The following is a 22,109-nucleotide window of genomic DNA, read 5'->3' as shown; positions in this document are numbered from 1 at the left end:
CCAAAGCTCTACCAGATCAAGAACCCCCTTCTCCTGGGAGAAGCCCCAGGCAGTTATGCTCAAATGCTGCACAGCAGCTGGACTGCTCTGAAAGTGTTTTTGCTCTAGGGACATTAGAGAGGTCAGTCAGGTAGAAATGAAGTTCTCTGTGTGACTAGGATGTGAACTATATGAAACTGCTCCACCTCCTCAAAGCAGGACTTTGTAGAGAATGGTGTCAGACTGGCAGAGGAAACCTGAGAAATTAAAAATGACTTCTCAAAGATAGGGTGGCTTCTGCCTCCCAAGACCTGCAAATCCTTGAAGCCTCCTTGGCTGCATTATTTAGGGCAGGGAGAACTGAGACTAGGAGGCACAAAGGATACAGAACATTGCTGAGTAAGTATTTTCTGGATTTCTCATGCTTCAAGACTGCTATGGTGAGCCGGAGGTAGTGAATCTAAGGAAACAGAAGAAGCAAAAGTGACTCCATCTGCAGAAGAGGCTATGACTCTCCAACAGGTCCAATGTAACAGAACTGCCTGCCCTAGATCAAACAACTGCAAACTCCAAAACATTGTGTACCTTTGGACAAGGGGACATAACAGAAGCTGCCTAGTCACAGATTCCTGGGGATTCAGAAGTGCAACTCACTTGTAATCCCAGGTCTGGGATGATGGGGGAGAACCTGTAAGCCCGCAGCAGGGACGTCAGTAGCTGCTTGAGGCACTCGTGCACTTCATACTCCTGAGAAAATAAAAAACACATTGAACAGCAACAGCATGAAGTAGAGAACAGCTACAATTCCCAGAGTGTGACCTTGCAGGGAAGCATTCACTTCTGATCTGAAAAAGCAGGCGCTCGGAACCCACAGCGGCCGTCCATCTGACTCCATAGGAGAGTCCAAGCAGAAGTTGGTGCCATCACCTTGCTACAGGGAAACAAGTTTCTGCACTAGTAGAACAAACCCAAGAATCACTTTAAAAAAAGCCAAAGTCTCAGGTCCTATTTAGCTGGGCAGCCACCCATCCTCATATCCCCTGAGTCTACCAAACCTACAGTCTTACAGAACAAAATCAGAAAGGCGAGAAGTTCCTCATATGTAAATGTGATGCTGAAATTGTCTTTTTGAGTCCAACTCACAGCCAAGCAGCAGTGGTCCAATGTCCATATCTGTTAATTGTTACCCCAAAGGACAGACATGCTGTCTCCAAGCAGATTTCTGGCAGTGACTGGCTCTGTGTAACTACCCCAGCCCTCCAGCAGCAGCAGCTTTCCAGTGGCTAGTAAAGGCTGCCCCAAACAAGTGTCCCTGGAATGAGTGACCACATCCAGGTTGCACAAAAAGGGCCATGGGAAGTTGGAGGTTTTTTCCCAACGGTGCTGGATGTGGTGAAAGTGCAGTGCCCATTTCCACCCCAGTCCTGCACACTGTGATCTATCTCCTGGGGCACATAGTGGCATTTAGGACCTCCACAGTCGCATAGGGATCAACAACACCCAAGAGACCAACTAATTTCTTATTGATAAATTTGATCAATTTAAATTGATAAATTTAATTTTTAAATTAAATTTGATAAATTTGATCAGAAGCAGGAAGTTACTCAACATCACCAGTTCCTTTGGCAGTAGGAGCTTAGAAATGCCTTGTAAGCTCACTGCCAGTGTCGCCATTACCAATCATTCAGTATTGAACCCTGTCCTCAGCACAACCCCTTCCCAGTGTTTCCTCGTCATCCCTGGGGAAGAACCAGCACCCTAGCAACTCACCTCCATAAGAAGCCACATGAGATCCAGCAGCTGCTGAATAAGGGGATGGGCCTCCACTGCCCCTCCTTGCTCAAGGATGCTCAACAGGAAGGTCATGAGCACATCTTCCACCAGATACACCTTGCACTAAGACAGAGAGCCGTGTTAACAGTCCTCCAAGGCACAGTCACCTCCAGAAAAAGCTGAGGTTTACCTCCCCTTGCAAGCACAGTAACAGTCACCTACAGAAGCTTTCAATAGATGGACAAAACTCACCAGAAGAGGGGAGAAATAATTGAATATGTGGGCTAATGTAATCAGCACTGTGGGTTCTCCCTGCAGCTGCCACATGGACGTGTCCTTCTCCACCAGCTTCCCCTCCTGCAATGACAAACCCAGAAAAACACACAGCTTGGATCCAGCCCAATCCACCCATACACCAGCGACTGAATGAACCAGAGGGCTAGAGCGGCCACTATTTTTACAGGCTGACTGCAGTAAAAATCTTTAACATGGGAATTTAGGATGGCAAAGCAGACAGGCCCATGCCTCTGGAGAGCTGTCATGCAGTCCAGATGCCAGTTACTATTAGCCACATGCACACACCTTGACAAGGTTTTTCCAAAACGGTTTTAAGTGTGGATGATTCCCAATTTGTAAATGGGAATCCCTGCAGAGGGGGTCAACTAATAAAGCAGGTCTCCATTCAAGCCACAACCATAGCAGATAGCATTCCCTATGCTTGGACATAAACTGATCATCTCTCAAAGTGAACAGTGCCGCAGCCAAAGCAGTTCTCAAGGCAGACCTGCCAGAATTTCACCACATCACTAGGAAATCAGTAAAAAGTTTAGGATATGAACAAGCTTCTTTAAGGCTGCAAAATTAAATCCAGCAGTTCTGACCCTGACAAACACCACCTCTTGTATACTGGTAATGAAACCTCATAGGACTGAGAACAATAAAGCCCAATATGATTTAAATTAAGTCCTGGAACTATCAGGAATCCCATTTTGCAAGCCAACATGCACAGCTTATGCAAAAGCATACAAACATTTAAACTCCCAGGTATGTGGAAACATCTGAGCTGTCAGCATGTGCTGAGAAGTGCAGAACCACATTTCCCCGCATGGTGCCCCACAGATCCGTCTAGTAACAACAGCTTACTGTCACATCTATTCCAATATGGATCACATTCTTCAAGTAGCCTAGCAGCTTGTGAGCCTTCACTAGGTCTGCAACAGGAGGATCTTGCAAAGGGCAGTAACCTTCCACTGGATAAGTAGGCAAGTGTTAAGGTAAAATGCAATCTGATCCTTTCAGGACTTCTTTTGTTAATGCAAGGAAAAGACGGAGTCTCTATTTTACTTTATACCCACACATGCTCCAGTCACAGTTCAAACCTCAGTGCCTTCTAAACGGATGATAACCCACAAGCTCTTATCCCCACTTCCTCAATATTGCAAGCAGCAAGCATTTCACACCACACTTCTGCTCTCATCAGAAAGACGGACAGAAGCCTCCACTACAGCTATCAACAGGCATACCCAGGACTGCTCTGATAGGAGCTGCAGGTTTCAGCAGCTGTCAAGAAGGCAGCAGGCAACACTAATACCATGTCAGAAGTCCCATATGGATGTGAGGTAGAAAAGACCAGCGGCCAAGAGGCTCAGCAGCACAGCAGTATTAGGGTTTCCAAAACTGGACGGTGAGACCCTTGAAGGATCAGAGTGTCTGGGAACAGGTAGCCCCAAGCTGCAGCAGTAGCTGCTCATTCAGAGCTGAAAGCAAATCTCATTTCAGAAGCTGTTGGGGACCAGCACTGATGTTTGTGTGCCCTGCAGTTCTGCTCCAGCTGAGGAGGTATCTGATTCTTCTCTCCATGACCCTGCTGTGCACACAAGTGCCAACAGAAGAACGTGACCCGCAATGAGGTATGTATATTCTGCAGCCTCCAAAGATGGTCTCAGGACAGGTTCTTCTCCTTTCAGACCTCCTCTCCTCACACATAAAGGATATCGGAGTGGACGGCTTCCAAAGTTAAAAGCCACAGACTCTTTGAATGAGAGGCTGATGGCAGGGAAGTAAGCCATTCCAGCACCTCTCGTGATGTTATCAAAAGCAGTCCCCAGAGATATGCCGTTCCTGAAAGAAGGAAAACCCACAATATTTTAGTCACAGCAGGAGGGTTTTGAGGTCAACTGGGCAATCCAGGTATCTGTGTTCCCCTCCCAGCAATATGCCAATACGGACACACCAGTCAGTCATGCCTGCCGTCACTCTTAATCTGGCACACATGCAAACACCACAGCTCTACTGAAGTAGCAGCCATGAGAAGCACAGCAACGCTCCTGTTTTCATACAGGCAGGCACTGGAGTCTGCACAATGTGCAGAGCCCATGGAGCTTCAAGGGCAACCCAAATCCTTATGAGATAATCAGTAGGTCATTTGAAAGGCAGGTGAGATTTTTGGCCTCATCCATTTATGCTGGTGGAGATAGAAGGATAATGCTCCCAATCTACTCTTCTCTAAAAGATGACATGGAGCATCTAATAGTTTTGAATTCCATCTGACTTGTCCAGGCTGTAGTTTAGGGCCAGGGAACAAATCTCATTCAGCCTGGCCTCTGCTCATTGAGCATGGGAGTTGGAGGCTAGAGATTCATCAGACTTTCCACAGCTCCTTGTGAATCTAGGACAGGCAAGGTCCACACTGACCACAAGAGCAATCAGGGTGGTTCAGCTAGCTGTAGTATTAAACATCACAAGAGATGCACTCCCCTCCAAAATACTAGCAAACTTTGTAGCTTGAACATCCTTCTGTCAAATGCTCCCACCTCAACTTAGGAGACTCAACAGTCCATTTAGACGGTTTCTGAATATAATGTAGAAAAGCAACAGGATGGAACTACCAAGGAACTTAAAGGGGAGAGGGCAGAAATAGGGCTCAGCAACCTGCTAAGCAGTGAGGAAACCTTGATGTTTCAGACCACACAGACATCAACAAAGCAGGGAACTGGGCAAAAATGCTTACAAGCAGAAAGCAATGGTGCCCTCATCAAGGTCTATCAGACAGCTGACGATGTCTCCTGCTGCCCAAGACTGCAGTAAAGGGAGAGAAAAGGTTAAACATATCCAGGGTGTTCCCACATCAAAAGAGTGACTGAAACCCAACCAATCCCATGTGATTCAGGGTTGAAAAAGAGAGAGCTCCTTCTCACTCCAGTTCACACAGCATTTTCTGGAAGCTGCATATAAGCCACTGATTGGGATCTTTTTCCCTCCAGCAACAGGAACATGCACAGCATCAAACATATATTTATCCCAACACTGCATCATCCTCTGGTGTGCTACAGAGAATCAGAACGTTCCAGAGACCAACAGCAGCACTATGCTGGGAATCAGTCTGCTGAGGCTGCTAAACAAAGCACCCAGACAGCATGTCCAGCACCCCTAAAGTACAAATAATTGTTGGCACACAGCCTCTCCAAGAGCGGCCTGAAGCTGGGAGGGCAGCTTGTGGGCATTCCACAAGGCCCTGGAGAATCCAGTAAGCAGAAGCCACCTGTTTTCTTCTTCCTCTGCATCCTGTTTCTGGGAGGACAGCTACTCACTTTGCCATAGTTGGTAGTAGTAACGTTCCACTTCCGCACCCTGTTTCCATCATATGCATATGAATCTGGTGTATCTCCAACTCCTTCCTGCACCAAAGTATGAAAGAGGAGACTCAGACCAGACCAAGCATAGGGCATCCCTCTTATCGCAAGGGCATCTTTAAGGAGGAGACCAGAGCAGCTGACAGCACACGTTCTACCTGAGAAAAACCCTAATTCTAGGTATAAATCCAGAGGCCTGTGATCTGTGGCTCAGAGAAATACACCACTTACTACTCATTTTTGGGTCAGAAGAAGAGTACTGGTGTCCTACACTTCTAATTTCTGTCAAAGCAGCCCTGAAGGATGATCATCACCTCCTCTCTCACGTTGCAGAGTGGCAAGTTAATGAAACTCTGCACTTGACATCCCTTCTCAGCACCAAACATCCCAAGAGCTGGCCTGGGCCTGCCTCTCCTGGGCAAAAAAGCCCCGTAGCATTAGCTGCTGAGGGCCATCCCAAGAGCCTGGCTGCCAGCACTGCAGACCCACACCCTCTCCAGAGGTGATGCAAGTGGAAAGTCAACACTTGGTAGCCATGTGCAGCAAAAGCACAGCAACACACCCAGTGTACAAGACTTTCACACTCTGCACCACTCTCTGAACGCAGACCAGAGAGTCTAGTGAAGATTTCTAAAACAGCAGACCTGGTATTTCTAGTGTGTGTGCTGGGCACAACATGCCAGCAGGGCAGGAGCACAGCACCAGTGCAATGCTCCACACTGACCTAAGAAGCAGCAGAGGAACACAGAGCAACCCTGTGCCACGTCCAGCAGTTACACTACCTCCTGATTAAATCTGCAGTTGAGAGTACACCAGCCAATCTGCATGAGTCCCTGGGAGGAGATGAGCACCTCGTAAATCCATTTCCCTGAAAGAAAAAGATGCCGCACAGTGAATCCCTGCTGCCTGGCTCCTTGTTAGAGAAGCCGAACCCGATGCTGCTCCCACAGAAATAAACGTGATACTCAAAGGAGCTTCGGGACAGCCCCAACATGCCCCTCCCACCTCTTCACTGCGGCATCACACAATCCTCCATCCTTCTGACTTCCTGGAAAAGCCAGTGGATGAAAGTGGGAAGAACAGGCCCAAGATCTGAAACATATTCAAGATTTCCTGAGCTCTCAAGTTGTGTAACTCTCCATACACTCTTCCCAGGGTCTTTTCTCAACACATAGCTGGTTTATCTCCTTACCTTTATACACGCACGTCGTGGCCCTGATGGACCCAAAGTTACTGTGGCCAATCACCTGGACCAACAAACAAAAGATATTTTGAAGTCAGGCAAAAAGGTAGGTGGAGAGCTATTCACGAGCACAGCGTAGGGAAGAGATGGGACATCTTCCCCATCCCAGCAGCTGTACTCAGAGCCCTCGGAAGCCATTCAGGTCCTTCCCACAGCTCATCCCTACTCAGTGAACCCCAGTGAAGCAGGCAGCACGGCAGCAGTACCAGGGCAACATTGTGAAGGACAGGTTCCCGGTGAGTGGTGACAGGTGTTTAACAGTGACTATATGTAGGATAGAGATCTGAAACCTGGACAACTCAGAAAAACCCTATAGATTCAGGGTGTCCAGACTAAAGGCCAGGACTGGCAGGTAACATGCTGCCCAGAAACTGAATCCTGTTAACTCCTGACTCTCTCGATCTCACGACAGACCATGAAGAAGAGATGAAGGCAGCAACAAGGAATTCACAGGCAAGTCAGTCTGACCCAACATGAAATGTAAATTCTAGGTACAGCCAAGGTAAGCTACAGCAGGTGGTTAATGGGAAAAGGGAGACCAAGGCTGCCTCCTCAGCTAGAGGTAAAAAAGGACACATAGATTAAGGAGAGAATGCGCACAGGAACACGGGATGCGTGTGCTCAGTGAAGGGGTGAAAGGAGTGCAGAAATCACTCAAGTAGGAAACGCTTAAGCTCCACTGGATTCTTTCCACTGATTCACTGCATGAGGAGTACCAGTTAAGGAGCAAGCAGGAAGCTAGGGGAAACAAAGGAGGAAGGATAGCCTCAGCTTCAGCCTCTAGCCACCAGAAGGGAAGGAAGGAAGGAAGAGGCAACCTGCTGAAGGGAGGGACAGGAAAGCTGGCTGCTGGCCTTTGCTTATAGCCAAGCTCTTCAGCGAGCCCTTGGGCCAGGGTAAACCTTTCACTTCCTCACAGCTCCACTCAGAGCTTGCTGAGACTTAGGGGTACTGATAGACCCAGAAGAGTTCATTTCCTTCAGGATCCTGCAGCTTTCTGGGTAGACTACACGCTACAAAGGCAGTGGCAGGGATCTGGTACAAAGAACAAACCAAGAAACCTCAAGTGCTTTTAGTCCCACAAGACCATTTTCTGCTGCACCCAGCACCACACTCACCCCAAGTAAGTCATCATCCACCAGCAGGAGCCCCTCAAAACCGCTTGTGTGGTCCAACACCACAGTAGAGGGACCAAGCCGGCCCTCTGCTACCTGGTCTGAAACAAGAGTTGCAGAAAAAACTGTTAGGGAAAGTTGTGCAGGATTTAACAGTATACCTGATGAGTGTCTCCAGCTAGACCTACAACAGCACCTGGATTCTGCTCCAGTGGAGGAAGACCAAACCAGCGTTACCCACGCTGGACCATGAGAACCGCAGGAAAGGAGACACCAGTGACATTTAAAAGGAGGTCTTCACAGCAACACACAAGGTCTTAGCTATGCAACATGCAGGACACATGCTAAGTTTTCCACATCACGTCAAAAATCTTACTTTGGCAAAATTTAAAGACCAAACTAAACTCTGAGCCAAATGTTTGCCCAACGTATCACACTTTGATTGCAGCCAGCAAGGAAAGTTCTTTTTAGGAGAGGAGCCAGGTTGTATCCTGCCACATCCTGACTCATTCAGGGAAATGGACGCTAGCAAGAATACAAGCAACAGCCCGAGGCCCAAAGGGAATACTTACAGTGGAGACCGATATGAACAATTGTCAACAAGCCTCTGCAGTGCCCACTGAGGAAAGCACTGCGTGTTGCTGGTCACAGCAACGGCTCTGCATATCGTCAGTGAAACACCTCCAACGTTTGCCCCCAGACTGCTTTTCCAGGCATTTTCACCTGGAAATATGCCCCCTCCATCCGCCAGCAGACCTGCTCCAAGGCTGGCTGATGAGCCCCTCACAGGCAGGATTTAAAGGCACAGTAAACTAGAGCACAGGAGGGCAGAACAAGGCTCACTCAGGGACCTGCCTTTCATGATACAACTCGTCCTCCCAATTAAACAGCACAAGCAGAAAGCACAAACTAGACACTCAGTGTCTCCTACCTCGACTGTCTTCAGAGCCACTCTTCTCTGCTAGTAACCGGTCAAGGTGCTCCTGCAGGTTTTGGAACGTCAGGTGCTTTCTGGGGAATAAACATGCACAGGAGTTCTTCAGAAAACTCTGTCTCCAAGTTCTAAAGAGTTGCAGCCCAGACACAGGTGTCCGCACAGTCCTGGGCTGTGAGACATGAACTGGGAAGTTCCATCGACCCGTGTTTCTTGTGATGAATCCGAGGAATTGGCTGCCCAGCGTGTTGGGGCAATGAAGGAACCAAGGACCAAATATAGCGTGAACAAGCAAAGCAGCTAACAAAGGATCTTAGAGTCTTCGGTTTGCTCAGGAGTATTTTGTGGCAGTCAGAAAGCATGCTTTGACAACAGCCAAAACCATTTTGTTTTCATACTGAGGAGAATTCTCTCACGCGCCCTCTCCGGGCCACTGCTTTAGAGAACTTTCTCGTACTGCCCTCCCCGGGTTCTCTCTCTTCAAGGCTAGTTCACTTAGCTGTTCCTTGTACAAGAGCCATCCCAGACACCTGACTTGCTCTTACCCTTCCTCAAAACCTCTGCAGCATTAAAATCCCCTTTTGGAGCTGGCAAGACCAGAACCACATGCTACTCGAGATGAGGGTAAACCACAAATTTATTCACGATGATTCTCCTTATCCCTTTCCTAACAATCCCTGACTTCCTACTTTCTTTTTCTGACAGTATGTCAGCCACATCTCATTCCACTGCAGTAAAGATCAGCTCAGGGCCCACCATTTTATGCACAATGTTGAGGCTGTTCCTCTTTCAATACATCACTTTGCACTTCCCTACGCTGAGCTGTATAGATCATTCCACTATGCACTCACTATCACAGACACTTTAATTGCTCTGAATAGCTTTGTAACAGCAGCAATCCTTCCCACCTCAGGCTCTCTCCCTTGCCAAGTCTCCCAAGGATACATGGAACAACACAGGTCATGTTGCAGGTCTTTGAGGGACCCCAGCAGGGCCAACTTTTAATGTGAGTCATTAGTTGTTTCTATCCCTGTGTCCCACTTGCAAAGCCATCTGTGGAACAATGTCCCACTTCTCCAGGACTAGAACTTTTCCTAAGACTGTGGTGAGAGACCTTTAGAAAGCCTGATGGATGTGAAGACGCACAGAAGTGGAAACAAAAAATCAGTTTGCGTTGGCATGAGAGAGGGAGCCTTCAGCAGAGCAGCTTCATCAGAAGCTAGCATGGAGCAGGAGTTCTGGAAGGAGGTTAGAAAAGCATGAGACAGCCAGAGAGATGTCTGCAGTGAGCTCCTCTGCGAGGAATTTAGGCCTCTGAAAACAAGATGCCATACCATAAAAGCAGCTCTCATATGGCGAATGTTATTTCAAGACCTATTTGACTGCTACTGGGCTTTGTACCAAATAGCCAAGTCCAGGCAACAGGCTGGAAGGAAGAAAGGAAGGAAAAAAGAAAGAGAGACCAATCCAGTGAACTATCTGTTCTGTACTTTCAAGGCATTAGTCACCAGCCAAAGAAATTCGAAATACTGATAACCAATACACTCAGGCAGATGGAATATTCCAAGGTATGCTGGCAGGAGAGCTCATGGCAACGTAACATGAGCCGCTTTGCCTTTCCGCTGCCATAAGACTCGCTAGCCAAGAGTAGAGAGGGCCAAGAGCTATTTTTAGCAGCTCTGAGCTCACATTTGAACTGGCAGTACTAACTATAGCCCTTGGAATGCGAGCCCAGCCACGGTGCAGCACAGCCAACCAGCAGGAACAACATGCCTATGTTGCTCTACCACGGTCAAACCTGCCCTGAACCTGTCTGACTTGCCTCTGGCAAAGCAGCTAAATGCAAGGGAAATTTTTCTCATCCAAAGCTACAAGTTTCTGGGCTACAAAGTGAAGCAGAACTGAAAACAAATAAAAAACCAGACACTAAACAGGAATTTTGTGATCCTTTTCCTTTGCTGACTTCTAATAGTAAAAGTACCAACAGTTCCACAGCCTGAGAAATGCATGGTATTCCATATATCAGCAATAGCCTTGACTTCAGTTTACAGGGCACTGACAACTGATTTTTCATTCCTGTACCTAAAGGCTGGGCATTCTGTACTTCGTTACAAGTAAAGAAGAAACAGAAACAAAAAGGTGAATGCTTACCTGCCTGTTTATCTCAGAAAAATTGCCTAGTGATTTTGCGTATGGGGTTTTTTCGAACAAAAACAAATCTGAAGAATCCTTCCTAGCAAGCCCCGCAATTTGAAAAAGCCATTAAAAGACGAGACCCAACAGTCATTTCTGTAACTCGGCGGTGCCGTGCTTATAACAATGATCACTGTGTGGCACTAAAATACCTTTCCTTCCACCACAGTGCTCTATATCCGGGGACTGAGAGAGCACCAGTTGCCATCTAGTGAATGAGAAGTCCAATACCTGTAAGCAGCTGCAGGCTGGTTCCCATCAGCACTGGTAAAGACACGATGCAGATAATCATTCAGCAGCCTACTGTTCACGATCCCTTGTGAAAAACAGAAAGGAAAGGAGCTTAGGGAGGCAGGAGGAGCTTAGGGAGGCAGGAGGTAAACTCAAACTTTAGTTTCACTTATAAGCAAGAAACTGGTAACTCTGGGAAAATCATGTTCGAGTTTGCAGATAACACAATGGAAAACACAGCTTCAGGAAGTCAGTTCTCATCTCCCTGTCTCCACCAGCAGCCCTGGAGTCAGCATTATGGGGTTCAGCTCCACAACAAGGGCTCTTTCCAATTTGAGCTGCTCTACAATAGCAAATGGGAGGCTGTAAGTTGGTCCCCACAGGTGCAACTACATCCTCAGGAATCCCACTGGTGCAACAGTGCCCTCAAATTTGTGGTCTCCTTTGACACATTTGTGGTCTCAGAAGCACAATTCGGCTGGATTGCTGACTCCAAGAGAAAACAGACTGCCTAGCAGGTACCAAAAGTTCCCAGAAAAGGATTAATCTGAGAACTTGACAAGCTGTTCATCCTGGAAGGGGAACTCCCTAAATCAGATGGACGAAGGCAGGCAACACCACATTCTCCAGCCTCACCAGGAAGGGATGTGTGCTGAAGAAAGGGCATTGTGACGTGACTTTTTGAAGTCCTTATTACTACAGGAACATCCCTCCCAAAATCTCACTTCAGGGATTTACTCAGTTTCAGCTCCATCACACCTCACATCAGCAAGGTAACTGCAACTGGAAGGCAGCTGATCTCGAGTGAGGCAAGGGCCGCTCACCCGGTTCACAGCGGTCCTGCTTTCACCGGGCACGTACAGGCCCATACCTGTGACCTTGGACTTCTCTGGCGCGGTGCTCAGCCTGTAGTTCTTCCTCGAGAAAGCAGTCCCGGCTCCTCTCGATGTCATTCTTCACAGGCACCACTCCCAGAGTGGACGTAAGACAGACAGACGCCTAGAACAAAACTGGCTGGGGAGGATGCTGCCTTTGGACTTCTTCCTCTCTTGGATGCTGGTGTACCTGGATTTAACAGCAGGGGTAAGCCAAAACATAGACAGAGGCCTTGCACTAACGACATCATCCAGGAGCCCAAAGTCAACTAACTGTCAATCCTGCTCTCAGCCCCACCCGTACAACAACCCAAAACCTTTCCAAAGCAGAACAAGGTATGAAGCCACACTCCAGACAACACCACAGACCCGACTCCAACCAAGGGCACAGGCAGAACTAAGCCAGAAACAGGCAACCTTTGCACCAAGGTTGAGCCAGAAGCACTGACCCAGCACGGGGCCGCAGCTACCACCGCTGTCAATCACCACCGCAACTGGCCACTGCATCGCACTGCTACTCATGTCCTGATGAGACACCTCTTGCCTTCCTCTCTCACACTGTATTAAGAAAGACACATGCACCTGGTTAATCTTCTGTTTAACAGATTATTAGATTATTCCGCTACCCAAAACAGAGAGAGAGGGAGAAGGAATGAGACAAACGCAGATCAGAGAATCATAGAATCACAGACTGGTTTGGGTTAGAAGGGACCTTAAAGCTCATCCAGTTCCAACCCCCTGCCACGGGCAGGGACACCTCACACTAGACCAGGCTGCTCCAAGCCCCGTCCAACCTGGCCTTGAACACTGCCAGGAATGGGGCATTTACCACTGCTCTGGGCAACCTGACCCAGTGCCTCACCACCCTCACAGTAAAGAACTTCTTCCTTATACCTAACTTGATATGAGCTGGATGGACCGGACTACAAAAGAATGCCACTGACTACAAAACCAAAGGCCCAGCTGATGCTTTTATATGGACAAAAGCAGACGCTGGTAGAAACATGCAGAAGCGTTTACAGGTGAAAACTTACCATGAGACTAAAGAGGTACCACTAGAATGCAAAGAAAGCTATCAGAGCTGATCTGACATGCGTCAGGACAGAAAGAATAAATCCAAGGTGCTAGTTCCGTCCAGCTTCTAAATGTTAGGTTACACCCCTCTCCTGTTCCCGACTGCCCCAGCAGCCGACCATCACAGGAAGTCTCTCAATCACTAGACAGCTGCTGACAAAACGCTTTGTGGCACACAGACCAGCAGGAAGATGCAGCAGGAGTAAAGGCTGCCACAATTAAAGGCTTGCTGGCAACCTCAAACAGAGCTGAAGCTAAGGTGAACCCAAGAAAAGTTAGTGAACTTGTCAAGCGACACAACTGCCTCGGCAGCTCCACTGGCACAAGATCGCTGGAGTTTCAGCTAGACTCAGGAAAGGACTTCCTAAAGTCCCTTTCCTCAGGGCCAGCCCAGCATCCAGCAGGGGAGCAGCATTGCCCAGCATCCCTCTTGCAGCACTGTCGAGTGAAACTGAAGGAACAAAGCAAAAACCAGCCTGGATCAATGGCCCTGAATGGTTGGCATCAGAGACTCAAAACAAGCTATAGAACAATGAAACTATAAACAGAAACACATCATTTACTACCAAAGCGGAGTAGACAGCACAACATGTACTATGCTAAAAGTACTTTAAACATGACAGACGTGATTTCACCTTTGTCAGGCCAAGTTAAAAACACCTGAGGGTAGCAGGGAGTGCGCCCAGCTCTTCCCAAGGGCAGCTGGGCTGGTACTCACGCTGCTAAAACAGCCCGAATGCCCAGGCAGAGAGCAAAGCATGGCCACACTGGCATCATACGAGGTGCATTCCTGGCACTGCTGCACTTCCAGGGTTTGGCTTTCTTTTGTTTGGAGCAGATGCTGGTTTCAACAGGTCAGAGAAAGGGCAGGTTGGGGGAACACACATTAGTGCCATGTGTAATTTACAAAAACAGCCCCAGCGGCTCCAACAAAGACACCCAGCTCTGAGCCTGACCATGGGTTAACTCCCTTCTCTGGGCAACAGAAAGCAGTTTCCAGCCGGAGGGCACAAAAGACAACACGGGGGAAGCCAGACCTTAAACTGAGCTGAGCGGGGGCAGGTGTGGAGGCCGAGAAGCTGGGCCAGAAAACACAGCTTTCTCCAGCAGCTGCTGACCAAGGCCTCCCACTCTCGCAGGACAGAGAACCCGGGGAGAAGACAGCCGGGAGCCAGCTCGGAAACCTGCTCCGTGTAAATCACAAGCTCTGTAGCATCCCCAGCCTGGCAGCACCCCCGAACCACAAATACCAGGCAGCAGTGGCCAAAGCCAGGAACCGACTCTAAAACCAGGAACATCCCACAGGCGGCAGCACCCCTGAAGCTTGCGGCACGCTGCAAGGCCAGCGACACCCCCAAACCCAGAGACACCCCCTAAACCGGGCAGCTGGCAGCCACAGACAGCCCCCAGACCCGCAGCACTCCCCATGCCCACAAACACACACCCACAACCCGGGGAAGCCCCCACACTTGCCGACAACCCCCAAAGGCAGAAACGATGCGCCGAGCCCACAAAACCGGACGGCACCACCCGAGACTAGCCGGAGCCCGAGACACGCGGCTGCAAGGGCAGCCCCTCGCCGGGCCCAGCGGGGACCCGCAGTGCCGGGGCCAGGCACAAGAACAGGGGAGACAGGAACGGGGCAGGCCCACCGGCCGCCGAACTCACCACCAGCCCGGACGCGGCACGGCCGCCGCTCCGCGGCTCTACGGCGAGCCGCGAGGGCCATACAGGGCGGGCGGAGCCCGCGTTGCCGGGACACGGGAGGCCGCGCTGGGCGGGCCGCAGCGCGGAACGTGCTCAGGGAGCAGGGGTAGAGGCCGGGTCCCAGGACTGCGTGTGGATTTGCAGCGGAAAACTGAGCCGGCTGCGGGGCTGGCGAGGCCCGAAGGCCACGGCCAAGGCGCTGGGCAGGCAGCCAAAGGCAGCCTGCAAGGAAGGAGGTCTGGGGAAGGGGCTGCCGATCCCCGGGGAGAAGAGAACGCTCTGGGCCCAGCCCCTGACGCTGCTCATTGAGAAAGGGAGAGGAGGAGGAGGAGGAAGCCAACTAATGAGCCTGGAATCTCCCAGTCCAGAGATGAAGGGCCGCCTTTATTGTGCCGGTGGAGGGGGATCAGAGCTGTCGCTCGGAGATGAAGCACGGCTGGACCCACGGAGGTGTCCGGGCTGCGTGTTGGGAGTATGGGCCTGATGTTGCAAGTGGGAGTTTTCTTGCACCCCCACGGGCCTCGTGGGGATGGAGCTGCTGCCGCTTTCCGGTGTTGCAGACCCAGAAGATGCCGCCGATGGCCGCTGCCTGCTGGTGCTGGGGCTGCTGGTCTCAGGTATTGGTGAGCACTGGGACAGCCCCTCACCGCCTGGCTGTGGGTGCTCCTCTCACCACGTGGTGCCGGCGGTTCGCTTCTCTCCCGCTGCCTTCTGGGCCGCGTGTAGGCACTTTGGGTCTGACAGTTCAAGCAGGAGCAGTTTCACCGTCGGTCGGGCCCTGGGGGGCTGGAGCTGCTGCTGCCCTCACACACTGGGGAGCCATGGCGTGGCCCCAATGCCGCAGTGCCAGGGCTGCTGATGTTTGGTGCCAGGGAACTGTGGCATGGCTATAATTCCTCCTGGCTGCCAGTGCTGGGACTGCTGCTCCCCGATTCCCGGGAGCCACTGGAGGACCCCGATGACTCCTGGCTGTCACTGCTGGAGCTGCTGGTCGCACGTGCTGGGGAGCGCTGGGATAGCCCCGACACAGCCTGTCTGCGCGTGCACCTCTTTGCGCTTGGTGCTGGCATGTGGCTGCTCTCACGGCGTCTTTTGCACCGCGTGTTGGGAGTTTGGCCCCGACGTTGCAAGCGAGAGCGGTCTCGCACCCGCACAGGCCCGGTGGATCTGGACCTGCTGCCCGTTTGACGTGCTGCGGAGCCACGGGATGATGCTGACGGCCGCTGTCTGCTGGTGCTGGGCCTGCGGCTCGCACGTGCTGGCGAGGACTGGGACAGCCTGGGCACAGCCTGGCTGCGAGGGCTCCTCTCAGCTCCTGCTGCTGGCGTGTGGCTGCTCTCACAGCGTATTCTGGGCTGTGTATACGGAGTCTGGGCCTGACGCTGCCAGCGGGAGCGGTCTCGCATCCGCACGGGCCCGGTGGACCTGGAGCTCCTGCTTCCTTCTAGTGCTGCGGAGCCATAGGATGATGCCGATGGCTGCTGCCTGCTGGTGATGTGGCTGCGGGTCTCACGTGCTGGGGAGCACTGAGACAGCGCCAGTACCGCCTGGCTGTGGGTGCTGCTCGGAGCTTGCCTTCTCTCCTGCTGTCTTCTGGGCCGCATGTAGGGAGTCTGGGTCTGCCGGTTGCACCGAGTTTGGTTCTGCCGGCGGTCAGGCCCAGGGGCGCTGGAGCAGCTGCTGCCCTCAGGCACTGGGGCGCTGTGGCATGGCCCTGGTGGCATCTGTCTGCTAGGGCTGGGGCTGCTGGTCTCCTGTGCTGCAGGTCGCAGAGTCTGCCCCGATGCTGCTTGGCTGGCAGTGCTGGGGCTGCTGGTCTCCTGCGCTGGAGGTGCCAGAGTCGGTCCCGATGCTGCTTGGCTGGAGGTGCTGGGGCTGCTGGACTGCTGTGCTGGAGGTGCCAGAGTCTGCCCTGATGCTGCTGGGCTGGTGGTGCTGGGGCTGCTGGGCTCCTGCGTTGGAGGTCCCAGCGTCTGCCCCGATGCTGCTTTGCTGGAGGTGCTGGGGCTGCTGGGCTCCTGTGCTGGAGGTCCCAGAGTCTGCCCCGATGCCGCTGGGCTGGTTGTGCTGGGACCAGCAAGCTCGGAGCTGACACCGGAGGCTGCAAGGGGAAGCAGGAAGGTCAAGGGTACCGCTACTAGGCCTGGGGCAGGATAGACCAGAGCGGTGCCCCAGCCCTTCCTGGAGCAGACAGGCTCTGCCAAGCCCGCACCAGCCACCCACTTCCAAGCCTTGTGGGGCGCCTGGCCCCAGCACACCCGGGTGCTTTGACACTTACAGGTGCCCAGGCCAGCACAGCTGTCACACTCCCAGCTCTCCGTGCTGTTCCTTAAATTGGAGCAGCGTCTGTGTGTGCCTTCTGCAGCGCAGGAGCAGCACAGGAAGAGTTCCCAGGGCCTGGGGAAAGACAAAAGTTCATGGCTCTGAGGATAAAGTGGCCACAGCACAGGATCGTCCAGCAGAGCTCTTGTTCTCAGCCCTTCTGCTTTGAGCCCTTGCTGAGATAGAGACCCCATTCCGAGCCCCGGGGTGCAGCTTTGGCAACTTACCCATCTGTCTCTGCCACCTCCCTGCCTCCTGGACAAAGGCACTCCCTTGCACTGCAGCAGCTGTGCCTCTCATTCAATTCTTCATATGCGTTGTTGTCCTCCCATGATGGTTGTCTGATGGAGAAAGGAAAAATGATTAGCCCCTGCTGGCCTAGTATAAGGCAGATGCAGGGCCTCCCTGCTCTTCTCCCCCACCCCCTTATTCCAGCTCCTCCATGGAGCTAAAGCCCAGGCTTGGGGAACAGCGGAGGGCCACGACTGCTGAGGCAGGTCCAGGCATGGCACAGTGCTGGGCGGGACGACACCAACCTTATCGGGATTTGGATCCCCATGAAGAGCATCTCTGTTAGAAACTGTTTCCTGTTTCTACACAGAGGGCACTGTAAGCGAAAAATCCCAGTGCGAACAGCCTGACCCTGCAGGAGAAACACAAGGAGCATGAGCGAGGCTCTGGTGCTGCTGAGAGCCCACCGTGCCCAGGGCGAGGGAACGGCTCCTACCTGGATGCAGGCCCTGTGGAACCAGGCGTGTTTGCACGCTGGGCACACCATGGTCCCGTAGGTTGTTCTGCCTTCAACAGGGTCCAGGCAGATGAGGCAGGTGGTGTTCTCTGGAGCCACCTGCTCTCGCTGCTGTGGGCGGTGCTCCCAGCAGAAAGAACTGGGGGAAGAGGGAAGAGATGGGTGAGATGAGAAGCGCTGGGTCCTTCCCTGGTGACGGTGAGGAGGGGAGAGGAGCTACCTGTACGGCAGGAGATAACAGGTGACGCATCCACCCTCCACGGCACAGGGGAGATGGAATCTGCGGTCACAGCCCATCTCCCAGCAGGTGATGGTGGCCCCGCGCTCGCCACACACGAAGCAGACCTGGAAAGAGCAGAGCAGCCCCCATCAGCAGCAGCCTCAGGGCCTCCACAGCCAGCCCCACACCTCGGGGCAGGGCGCAGGATGTGGCCGCTGGGTCACAGACCGCAGATCCGCCTGGCAGAGCGGGCTGCTGTGCTGGAGCCTCTGCGGAGCTGCAGGGAGCAAGACTTTTGCCCCAGAGCTGGGTGGAAGGGCTGGGATTTTGTTCTTGGCATCTGGGCTAAGCTCCTGCAAACCTCTCCTGGCACAAATCTCCCTGATCGTCTCAGATCCTCACCATTTGGGCTGCCTGCTCGACTGTACGTTGAATATCCACAGGAAGAAATCTCATCTGTCCTTCCCGTTCGGTGCCTTCCGGATGAATCTCATTGGCAAAAAGCTGCAGAAGAGGAGAGACGAGGAGCTCATGAGAGGCATGTGGCAGCGCGGGTGTGTTGCAAATCTGCAGCCAGCCCCAGAGGAACTCACCAGGCAAAAGTGATGGGCACGCATCCCTTGATTATTCAGTTTTGGCCCGCAGAGGTCTGGGTCTGCCTCTGCCCGGAGACACAGCACGCATGCTGGAGGGGAGAGAGCAAATGCCACCGGGAATGAGCACCTCTGCAGGGCCGGGGCCGCGTCCCTGAGGGATTGCCCCCAAGGGCTGCTCTGTCCCTGCCTAGCTGGCTGCCGGGCAGGGCTGGAGGCCTGGGAGAGGAACGGGCGTTGCAGGCACGCGTGTCCCTGGCAGGTGCCCACTGCCCAGCCCGGGTCCCGCTTGTCGAGGAGAAGAGGGGCCCTCCCCCAGGGTGGTTGCGGAGCTCCTGCCTCCCCCTGCCAACGCTCCCGGCCCCACGCTGACCGCCCCAAGAGCTCCTCTGCCAGGCTGTGGGAGGGCGACTTTGCTCTCACCCTGCCTCATCGAGTCGGCTGTCTTACACTTCCTTGAAGACGTGTTAGGCATCAACGGTGGGCGTTTGGAGAGTCCTGTCCCAGCAGCGCTGGGGCGTCTTCTCCAAATGCTCCTCTGCTACCTCTGAGGGAGAAGCGAGACGCGAGTGAGCTTGCAGCACAGGCCCAGAGCCCTGCCGTGTGGAGCCCCCCTCCTCCCTCGGCAACCCCTGAGAGCCCCGTCCCTGCCCTGCCCTCTCCTCTCCGCACCTCACAGGGTCGAGTGACGCACTGCGCCCAGCGTTCCTTTTTATAGGCCTGCCCCCACGCGTCACAGTGGCCACTGTGACATCGGCACCGCTGGCCCGCAAGCACCCTCAGCCACACGCCACCCACTGTGACACGGCCATGGCATCACAGGGCTGGCTGTGAAGCGCACAGGCGGGGACCCGAGCCCTCGGCACCCACATCACAGGGGTGGCTGCTCCAGCAGCAAGTGCACAGTCAAGGGCCAGCTTAGGGACATGGTTTCATGGTGAACTTGCCAGTGTTAGGTCAGCGGTTGGACTCCGTGACCTTTAGGGCTTTCTTCAACTTCAATGATTTCTCTGACTCTTATTACCATTCCATGGTTGCTTAATCAGCATTTTATTACCCTTTGATTTTCCTTCAATTGTCAATACTTTACCGTTTGATCACTGCTTCATCATGAAGAAAGCCCTTTCAATCCAAATTTCTGATTATGTCAAGGGAGATCAATTTAAAGATAATCAAATTATCAAATTTAATCAAATTTAATCAAATTATACCCTTTCTGAAGAAGCCTCGGTTATGGTATAAACTGAAGGACATAGGTTAAGTCAGTTGATAAATATCAATGATTGCAAAAGCTAAGCGCTCCATGGCTTTGAAACAATTTTCCATCCAGAATTAGGGTTTTTTTAAAGAAAAGGGAAAATACAGCGCATGGATTCTAAATACAGGGTAAGGGATGTATGTGTGAAAAAAGTGCTAAACAAAGGAAAAACGAGAAAAGAAGGTTTTAATTAAATAGTGAGAATGATCCAAATCTTACGACATTTACACAGAATACCAACAAAAGCAAACCCAGTGGTTTGACCCTTTAGCAGAGATGTAACTACAAAAACAAAAACAAAAACAAAACAAAACAAAAAAAAAGAGATGATAGAACAAGTTCTGTTCCAGAAGAGTAGACTTAATTGTGCTGAAAGCACGGCAGTAAAAGCCTGAGGAGGCTGCTAAATTAGGTGACAGTTAGGTGCGGTGTATGAAGTCCCACACAACTTACCTGGACCCCAACAGCACTTTAAAAGGGCAACGCTGCACTAATATAGATTCTTCATCCACATGGTTGGACAGAGCAGAGTCCCTCTGCACTCCTCAAGCCAAATTTCTTCCCCATCCTTTGACATCAGCTGCGCTGTTAAATTCTTTGAAACCGGATTCATCTTACCAAAAAAGAACAATCCTTCCTATTCATTCAAACCTTACCTACTCTTTTCTGTCACTGCACTACGAAAAACAATCTTCAGAACAAGAGGGGCACGGTCATACCCATATGGAATTAACTTACAGAATACTGGACTTGTTCCCAATAACCCTACGTCCTCGTGCATATTTCCCAAACTGGCATCTTTCTTCAACGTCTCATCCACTTCAGCTTCACTTTCCACATCTGAATGGAATATCACGTGTTTATGCTTGCCTCCTGGCTGGCTATCCTGTGGAAGAGTGAAACTCTCAAGTCAAACTTCACAAATAATTGCTACAGTCTTACACCGTATCTAAAAGACGTTTCCATGTCTTCTAAAACACATGAAAGGAGGAATCTACTATTCCTCTTGCAACTCTAGACACGTTCCAGGAATTAGGTATGCATCGTTTTGTATACATTCACAAGAAAAGTGGCAACATAACCAGAAATTCCAGAATATGATTTTTAAAAGATCTTAAACCACATCTATTAATTCCCTGTTTCTTTCACAGCATACTATTTGGAGAGAAGTTGTGAGTGTTATTACCAGATTGGAGAGAGCTCCTTGAATGAGCTGCTTCTGTAACTCTCTCTCTCTCTCCCTCTCTGTGCCTCTCTCTCTCCAAAAGCTGCTAAGCCTCTTCTGGTTATCCTGAAACTGGTTCTCTTTTGGTCTACGTTCCTTTGAAGCAGTAGCATGAAGACAAAGCTCTTGATCTTCCAGAAGGCTTCTCTTCCCATCCTCACGTTTATCAGCTTCACATTCTGGTCTTTGATTGCTTACATCCAGCTTCAACTGTTTTGAAAGCAGTATGGGGCTTTTCAGTTGTGGTTTAGCGTGTTTCTGTGACACTGCAGCATTACTATCCATGTCACTGCTCTCATCTTCACTCTCATCAGTACAAGGAGCAGCATCTGCGTGCTCTGAATTTTGCTTGTCTTGCGTAGAACTTGCATCTTTGTTCTTTCCTTGCAGGTGTGGCCTGGACCCAGGCTGACCTCTCGCATCTGCAAAGGAGGTGGCATCTGACAGTTCCTCGAGCGGTTCGCAATGCGTATTTTGTCTCTTTTTACTGCTGAGTTCAAGTGAATACATTGGATGGTTCTTCCACTGTCTTTGAGACGACTCCTCCCCACAGGAAGAAACACAAGCTCCAAGATCTAATCTTTCTACAGACCCCTTCTCTAAACCAGTGCTGACCCTCGGTAACTCTTTTTCACAAAGGGACCCCATTCCTCTGAAGGGCTGATATTTCTAACACAAGTTATTTTGTCCCTTGGAGCTTGCTTCGTCAGCATCCTCCTCCCCCACCAAAATCACAGCAACTACATCTTCAGGACAGATACATTTTTTCCTAACTGCAGGGCAAAATTTAGGGAGTTTTGTTTTATTTGCAACATTACCCTTAGGATATGCTTCAACACTGCGCTGACTAGAGCTCTGTGTACTGTCCAAATCTGCTCCGCGTGTCCCAGTAGCTAATGCTTGTAAGTCATCCAATGTAAGGTCTAAGCGGTAACAGTTTTGCATCATGCTCTCATAATCCGAACTGATTTCAGACTCCCCTTTCTC

General features: G+C 51.3%; 2 protein-coding genes across 3 annotated transcripts in view; both read right to left on the bottom strand.

The window, feature by feature from the left end:
• RNF123 (ring finger protein 123) overlaps positions 1-14,768 on the bottom strand; it is a 50,940-nt gene extending 36,172 nt beyond the window's left edge. The window contains exons 1-15 of one of the 2 annotated variants that reach the window (XM_030501508.1): positions 14,718-14,768; positions 11,972-12,165; positions 11,101-11,185; positions 8,674-8,753; positions 7,746-7,843; positions 6,577-6,631; positions 6,167-6,252; positions 5,343-5,429; positions 4,763-4,830; positions 3,748-3,873; positions 2,896-3,010; positions 2,005-2,109; positions 1,750-1,875; positions 634-726; positions 366-439 (exon numbers count right to left, since the gene is read on the bottom strand). In XM_030501508.1, the coding sequence (XP_030357368.1) occupies positions 366-439; positions 634-726; positions 1,750-1,875; positions 2,005-2,109; positions 2,896-3,010; positions 3,748-3,873; positions 4,763-4,830; positions 5,343-5,429; positions 6,167-6,252; positions 6,577-6,631; positions 7,746-7,843; positions 8,674-8,753; positions 11,101-11,185; positions 11,972-12,053 (1,280 nt within the window). In that variant the 5' untranslated portion in view covers positions 12,054-12,165; positions 14,718-14,768. Of the gene's footprint in view, positions 1-365; positions 440-633; positions 727-1,749; positions 1,876-2,004; positions 2,110-2,895; positions 3,011-3,747; positions 3,874-4,762; positions 4,831-5,342; positions 5,430-6,166; positions 6,253-6,576; positions 6,632-7,745; positions 7,844-8,673; positions 8,754-11,100; positions 11,186-11,971; positions 12,383-14,717 lie in introns of those variants that run through there. The other variant, XM_030501509.1, reaches the window with a different exon arrangement.
• A 345-nt stretch (positions 14,769-15,113) lies between these two features.
• Positions 15,114-21,272, bottom strand: LOC115614430 (serine/arginine repetitive matrix protein 2-like). The gene is made up of 10 exons (XM_030501331.1): positions 21,084-21,272; positions 19,063-20,783; positions 18,640-18,731; positions 18,449-18,550; positions 18,047-18,171; positions 17,806-17,965; positions 17,615-17,721; positions 17,306-17,419; positions 17,035-17,153; positions 15,114-16,857 (listed from the first exon to the last, which is right to left on the bottom strand). The coding sequence occupies exons 2-10, from the start codon at positions 19,112-19,114 to the stop codon at positions 15,644-15,646; spliced, it is 2,085 nt and encodes a 694-aa protein (XP_030357191.1). The 5' UTR covers positions 19,115-20,783; positions 21,084-21,272; the 3' UTR covers positions 15,114-15,643.
• Positions 21,273-22,109: the final 837 nt, after the last annotated feature.

The sequence above is a fragment of the Strigops habroptila genome, chromosome 11, assembly GCF_004027225.2.
Source record: "Strigops habroptila isolate Jane chromosome 11, bStrHab1.2.pri, whole genome shotgun sequence".
In the NCBI taxonomy this organism is placed as follows: Eukaryota; Metazoa; Chordata; class Aves; order Psittaciformes; family Psittacidae; genus Strigops; species Strigops habroptila.
Note: the sequence above shows the minus strand (reverse complement) of the source record. Positions and strands in the feature narration are given on the sequence as shown.